The 7,393-nt window shown below is 44.9% G+C and overlaps 1 protein-coding gene across 1 annotated transcript; it reads left to right on the top strand.

The window, feature by feature from the left end:
* The first annotated feature begins 4,815 nt into the window (after positions 1-4,815).
* Positions 4,816-6,411, top strand: cldn8.2 (claudin 8.2). The gene has a single exon (XM_029654736.2). It carries the CDS (start codon positions 4,941-4,943, stop codon positions 5,826-5,828), a length of 888 nt encoding a protein of 295 aa, XP_029510596.1. The 5' UTR covers positions 4,816-4,940; the 3' UTR covers positions 5,829-6,411.
* Positions 6,412-7,393: the final 982 nt, after the last annotated feature.

Genomic DNA, 7,393 nt, shown 5'->3' with positions numbered 1-7,393 from the left:
GAAAAAGTATTGCACTATATAGGGAATATGGAGCCATTTGCGACATCACACAGGGTGTTACCTTTCCTTGAATAACTTCACATTCAAACGAGGAGGAAGAGGAGTGGTTATCGCTCAGTCTGTGAAGCTCCCTAGTATTCGTTTTCCTCTATCTAAAAACTCATTTATTGTCAGCTGATACAGAGCCTACACCTTCTGAATTTGTCAGATTACAGTTTGATACCAACAATTGTCACAACATCCCTCATATGGTCAAATGTCAATCTTTAGAGATTACAGCTCTGTAGCAAACAGATACTCTGTAGCAGACATATACTCTGTAGCAGACAGATACTCTGTTGCAGACAGATACTCTGTTGCAGACAGATAATCTGTAGCAGACATATACTCTGTAGCAGACATATACTCTGTAGCAGACAGATACTCTGTAGCAGACAGATACTCTGTAGCAGACAGATACTCTGTAACAGACAGGCACTCTGTAGCAGACAGATACTCTGTAGCAGACAGATACTCTGTTGCAGACAGATACTCTGTTGCAGACAGATACTCTGTAGCAGACAGATCATTAGTAGCAGCATCAGTGGCAACAGCATTAGTAGCAGCAGTAGCAGCAGCATCAGTAGTAGCAGCATCAGTAGTAGCAGCATCAGTAGTAGCAGCAGCATCAGTAGTAGCAGCATCAGTGGCAGCAGCATTAGTGGCATCAGTAGCAGCAGCATCAGTAGTAGCAGCATCAGTAGCAGCAGCATCAGTAGTAGCAGCAGCATCCGTAGTAGCAGCATCAGTAGTAGCAGCAGCAGTAGTAGCAGCATCAGTAGCAGCAGCATCAGTAGTAGCAGCATCAGTAGGAGCAGCATCAGTAGTAGCAGCAACATCAGTAGCAGCGGCATCAGTAGCAGCAGCATCAGTAGTAGCAGCATCAGTAGGAGCAGCATCAGTAGTAGCAGCAGCATCAGTAGCAGCAGCATCAGTAGTAGCAGCAGCATCAGTAGTAGCAGCATCAGTAGCAGGAGCATCAGTAGTAGCAGCAACATCAGTAGCAGCGGCATCAGTGGCAACAGCATTAGTAGCAGCAGTAGCAGCAGCATCAGTAGTAGCAGCATCAGTAGCAGCAGCATCAGTAGTAGCAGCAGCATCCGTAGTAGCAGCATCAGTAGTAGCAGCATCAGTAGTAGCAGCATCAGTAGCAGCAGCATCAGTAGTAGCAGCAGCAGCAGTAGTAGCAGCATCAGTAGGAGCAGCATCAGTAGTAGCAGCATCAGTAGCAGCAGCATCAGTAGTAGCGGCATAAGTGGCAGCGGCATCAGTGGCAACAGCATCAGTAGCAGCATCAGTAGGAGCAGCATCAGTAGCAGCAGCATCAGTAGTAGCAGCAGCATCTGTAGTAGCAGCAGCATCCGTAGTAGCAGCATCAGTAGTAGCAGCATCAGTAGCAGCAGCATCAGTAGTAGCAGCAGCATCAGTAGTAGCAGCAGCAGCAGTAGTAGCAGCATCAGTAGTAGCAGCAGCATCAGTAGTAGCAGCATCAGTAGTAGCAGCAGCATCAGTAGTAGCAGCATCAGTAGGAGCAGCATCAGTAGTAGCAGCAGCATCAGTAGTAGCAGCAGCATCAGTAGTAGCAGCATCAGTAGAAGCAATATCAGTAGTAACAGCATCAGTAGTAGCGGCATAAGTGGCAGCGGCATCAGTGGCAACAGCATCAGTAGCAGCAGTAGCAGCAGCATCCGTAGTAGCAGCATCAGTAGTAGCAGCATCAGTAGCAGCAGCATCAGTAGTAGCAGCAGCATCAGTAGTAGCAGCAGCATCAGTAGTAGCAGCATCAGTAGTAGCAGCAGCATCAGTAGTAGCAGCATCAGTAGCAGCAGCATCAGTAGTAGCAGCAGCATCAGTAGTAGCAGCAGCATCAGTAGTTGCAGCATCAGTAGCAGCAGCATCAGTAGTAGCAGCAGCATCAGTAGTAGCAGCATCAGTAGCAGCAGCATCAGTAGTAGCAGCAGCATCAGTAGTAGCAGCATCAGTGGCAGCAGTAGTAATAGCAACATCAGTAGAAGCAATATCAGTAGTAACAGCATCAGTAGTAGTGGCATAAGTAGCAGCGGCATCAGTGGCAACAGCATCAGTAGCAGCAGTAGCAGCAGCATCAGTAGTAGCAGCATCAGTAGGAGCAGCATCAGTAGCAGCAGCATCAGTAGTAGCAGCAGCATCCGTAGTAGCAGCATCAGTATCAGCATCAGTAGTAGCAGCATCAGTAGCAGCAGCATCAGTAGTAGCAGCAGCATCAGTAGTAGCAGCAGCATCAGTAGTAGCAGCATCAGTAGTAGCAGCATTAGTAGCAGCAGCATCAGTAGTAGCAGCATCAGTAGTAGCAGCAGCATCAGTAGTAGCAGCAGCATCAGTAGTAGCAGCATCAGTAGTAGCAGCAGCATCAGTAGTAGCAGCATCAGTAGCAGCAGCATCAGTAGCAGCAGCATCAGTAGTAGCAGCAGCATCAGTAGTAGCAGCATCAGTAGTAGTAACAGTAGCAGTAGCATCAGTAGCAGCATCAGTAGCAGCAGCATCACATCGACAAGACAGCAGTGGACAAGGTGAAAAGTTTAGTTCCTCTGTGTACACATCACGGACAAACTGAAATGGACCACCCACACAGACAGTGTGGTGAAGGAGGCGCAACAGCGCCTCTTCAACCTCAGGAGGCTAAAGAAATTTGGTTTGTCACCTAAAACCCTCACAAATTTCTACAGATGCACAACTGAAAGCATCCTGTCGGGCTGTATCCCCGCCTGGTACGGCAACTGCAAGGCTCTCCAGAGTGTGGTGTGGTCTGCCCAACGCATCACCAGGGGCAAACTACCCCCCCCCCCCTCCAGGACACCTACAGCACCCCATGTTACCTGCCCTCCAGGACACCTACAGCACCCCATGTCACAGGAAGGCCAAAAAGATTGTCAAGGACATCAACAACCCGGGCCACTGCATGTTCACCCCGCTATCATCCAGAAGGCGAGGTCAGTACAGGGGCATCAAAGCTGGGACTGAGAGACTGAAAAACAGCTTCTATCTCAAAGCCATCAGACTGTTAAACAGCCACCATTAGCACATTAGAGGCTGCTGCCTATAGACTAGAAAACACTGGCCCCTTTATGGAAGGGAACACTAGTCACTTTAATAATGTTTACATATCTGGCATTACTCATCTCATATGTATATACTGTATTTTATACTATTCTATGGTATCTCATATGCATATGTATATACTGTATTCTATACTATTCTACTGTATCTCATATGCATATGTATATACTGTATTCTATACTATTCTACTGTATCTCATATGCATATGTATATACTGTATTCTATACTATTCTACAGTATCTCATATGCATATGTATATACTGTATTCTATACTATTCTACAGTATCTCATATGCATATGTATATACTGTTTTCTATACTATTCTATGGTATCGTAGTCGCTTAATGATGTTTACACATCTTGCATTACTCATCTCATATATATATATATATATATCCTATTTTCTATACTATTCTATTGTATCTTAGTCCGATCCGCTCTGACATTGCTCGTCCGTATGTATGTAGTCTTCATTCATTTCTACTTAGATTTGTGTGTATTGGGTTATGTGTTGTGTAATTTATTAGATATTTCTTGTTAGATATTACTGCACGGTCGGAGCTAGAAGCACAAGCATTTCGCTACACTCGCATCTGCTAATTACGTGTATATGACAAATAACATTTGATTTGATTTCTATTCCTTCATTTTTCAAAAAAATAAATAAATCTATATCTACAACTTTGCATTGTTGGAAAAGGACCCATAAATAAGCATTTCACTGTTAGTCTACAGCTGTTGTTTACGAAGCATGTGACAAATAACATTTGATTTGATTTGGGGTACTTTGATTTGGGGTAATTTAAATTATAGAGAACAACAACTGTACCCTTGGCTCGTATAGATACACTCTACATGTGAAGGGAACACAACACAGGAGTAATTAACTGTGTGTGTGTGTGTGTGTGTGTGTGTGTGTGTGTGTGTGTGTGTGTGTGTGTGTGTGTGTGTGTGTGTGTGTGTGTGTGTGTGTGTGTGTGTGTGTGTGTGTGTGTGTGTGTGAGAGAGAGAGAGATATATATATATATACGTATTGAGAATCGCGGAGGGGAACCTGGTGTCCTCATGCCGTGTATCTGCACTGTTATAAAGCATTACTATGTCGTACCAAGGTACAACACATCGCTGTGATTAGGATGAACACTTCCTGAGTCGTGGGAATGTCGGATAATTGTTTTTATTGTTTATTTTCACTCTGATCTGATGTATTCATTCGATTGTTTTGTTGCTTGAGACACAGTGGTTGTGTATAAAGGCATAGCAAATATTATTAGACAATTATTAGACTCAATTATCTTGATAAAATGACTATGATGAAGGTGAAGAGTTCCTGAGCATTTTGAGATGATTACTTGTAATGTTTACTTTTAGTTTCATCTTCTAGTAAGAATAAGTGATTTAATTATTGCTTGTTTTTTGTTGTTTGAGTCATCCTGTTGTGTTTCTACTTCCTTAACTGTAACAATCTGCTTCTTCACTTTAATACACACACAGAATAATCCACGTACTGTACTCCTTCATCTCACAATCCACAGAGTCATTGTCTCTGTGAAATCTGGTTTCAACAGCTTTCAAATCAACTTGTTTGTGTCGTCAAATCAAGTAGGGCCAGTTTCTCTGTCCTTCATTTATCTGATGTCACAAAGCACCTGAACCAGAAGAGTAGCATCGTTAACATACTCTGTAGGGTGTATCACCTAGACATTTGGCTTCTGCCCTCTCATTTAGTTCAGCTGGTGAGATAGAGGCAGGAGAGCTGTGACACGCCAGTCCTCGGTAGGTTCTCTAATCGACAGCCAGCCAACATGGACCGGTCCTACATGGGCAGTGCCACTGCATACAGTGTCTATGGGAAGCCGCCTCAGTCCTACTTTGACCCGGCCTACGACGAGAAAGCAGCAAAGTCGTACATGGACTCAGTGTACGAGGAGAAGAAGAAAGTAGAGAAGAAGGCCCGCTCCGAGGCCGTCTGCTGCGAGGTCGTGGCGCTGGTCTTCGGATTCGTGGGCCTGATCGGTGTCTCCGCGGTGACCGGCTTGCCCATGTGGAAGGTGACGGCATTTATTCAGGAGAACATCATCGTCATGGAGACGCGCTGGGAGGGCCTGTGGATGAACTGCTATAGACAAGCCAACATCAGGATGCAGTGTAAAGTGTACGACTCTCTGCTGTTCCTCCCCGCGGAGCTGCAGGCTGCCAGAGGCCTCATGTGCTCCTCTGTAGCTGTGTCCGCCATCGCCCTGATCCTCTCTGCCGTGGGGATGAAGTGTACCAAGGTGGTGGACCAGCGGCCTCGTACCAAACACATCATCCTGGTGACCGGGGGATGCCTGTTCCTCGTGGGTTGTGTCACCACCATCATCCCAGTCTCCTGGACGGCCAACGTGATCATCCGTGACTTCTACAACCCTCTGCTGATCGACGCCCAGCGCAGGGAGCTGGGAGAGGCGCTCTACATCGGATGGGTGACCTCGGCTCTGCTGTTTGTGGCTGGGGTCATACTGCTGTGTCGCCACGCACCCCGGGTAGGAGACGATGAGATGGAGAGGATGGTCAACGGGCCTGGGTACATCTACCAGCCTGGAGTGAACTACCAGCCCGGATCAGCATACGCGTACCAGCCGTATTCCTACCAACCCAACTACTCAGCTCCACCCGGATCTGTGGTCTACGCTCCTAACCAGTACATGTGAGAGAAACCCAGCCCAGAACAACATGGACAGCTTGAACAGCTTGGAACCAAGCATTAAAAGTATAATTAATATAACAGAACTCATATCGTTACATAGAATATAATTAATTTGAGTTCTTTGTATCCAAGCGTTGTTGAAATGTCAGAGTGGGGAGGAAGAGACAGAGGCACTGAACTGGCCAGAAGTCTCTTGCTGGAAATGGCCCCAATCGTTGATTAATTTTGTTCAGAGAGAGAGAGAGAAAATATCAATAAGCAGACCTATGTGAAATTCCCTGTATGTGTTGTGTCTATGTGTTCACCTGTAGGCGGGAGTTATGTGTTTAATTGTGTAAATATTACTTGTCAGGTATGTGTATAGTGCAAATATTGTCATACCAATGGCTGTGGAATAATGTGGTTAAGCAAATAGGGCTTCACAAGTTTTCACTAATATTGACCCAACAATTGACCAAACCCCTGTTTGTGTTTACCTGCTATTTTCATATGAAAAGGTTTGTTGTTTTCATTATGTTTTCTGCTTTTTACAGCAATGGCCTAAATTGACCCCAATTTGGTTCACAATAAAAACATATATCACTTTTTCCTTTTGTTGTAAATCTAAACCTTTTTGAAGATTTTAAAATGAACATTATGGGTTTATCTACAGGTTCTCTTCGATCATCCTAACTAAAAACTAGTCATTACTTTTATGTAGTCAGAGAATGGTTTGTTCTCACTCAACCAGTTCCTGTCCTCTCAGGTGGAATGCCGTGCTCAGAATGCCGTGCTCAGAATACTGGGTTTATAATGCCGTGCTCAGAATACTGGGTTTAGAATGCCGTGCTCAGAATACTGGGTTTAGAATGCCGTGCTCAGAATACTGGGTTTATAATGCCGTGCTCAGAATGCCGTGCTCAGAATACTGGGTTTAGAATGCCGTGCTCAGAATACTGGGTTTAGAATGCCGTGCTCAGAATACTGGGTTTAGAATGCCGTGCTCAGAATACTGGGTTTATAATGCCGTGCTCAGAATGCCGTGCTCAGAATACTGGGTTTAGAATGCCGTGCTCAGAATACTGGGTTTATAATGCCGTGCTCAGAATGCCGTGCTCAGAATACTGGGTTTAGAATGCCGTGCTCAGAATACTGGGTTTAGAATGCCGTGCTCAGAATGCCGTGCTCAGAATACTGGGTTTATAATGCCGTGCTCAGAATACTGGGTTTAGAATGCCGTGCTCAGAATACTGGGTTTAGAATGCCGTGCTCAGAATACTGGGTTTATAATGCCGTGCTCAGAATACTGGGTTTATAATGCCGTGCTCAGAATACTGGGTTTATAATGCCGTGCTCAGAATGCCGTGCTCAGAATACTGGGTTTATAATGCTGGGTTTATAATTCTGGGTTTATAATGCCGTGCTCAGAATACTGGGTTTAGAATTCTGGGTTTATAATGCTGGGTTTATATTGCTGGGTTTATAATGCTGGGTTTATAATTCTGGGTTTATAATGCCGTGCTCAGAATACTGGGTTTAGAATTCTGGGTTTATAATGCTGGGTTTAGAATTCTGGGTTTATAATGCTGG

The sequence above is a fragment of the Oncorhynchus nerka genome, linkage group LG11 (assembly GCF_034236695.1).
Source record: "Oncorhynchus nerka isolate Pitt River linkage group LG11, Oner_Uvic_2.0, whole genome shotgun sequence".
NCBI lineage: Eukaryota > Metazoa > Chordata > Actinopteri > Salmoniformes > Salmonidae > Oncorhynchus > Oncorhynchus nerka.
The sequence above is the reverse complement of the archived record's forward strand: the minus strand, read 5'-3'. Positions and strand labels throughout refer to the sequence as shown.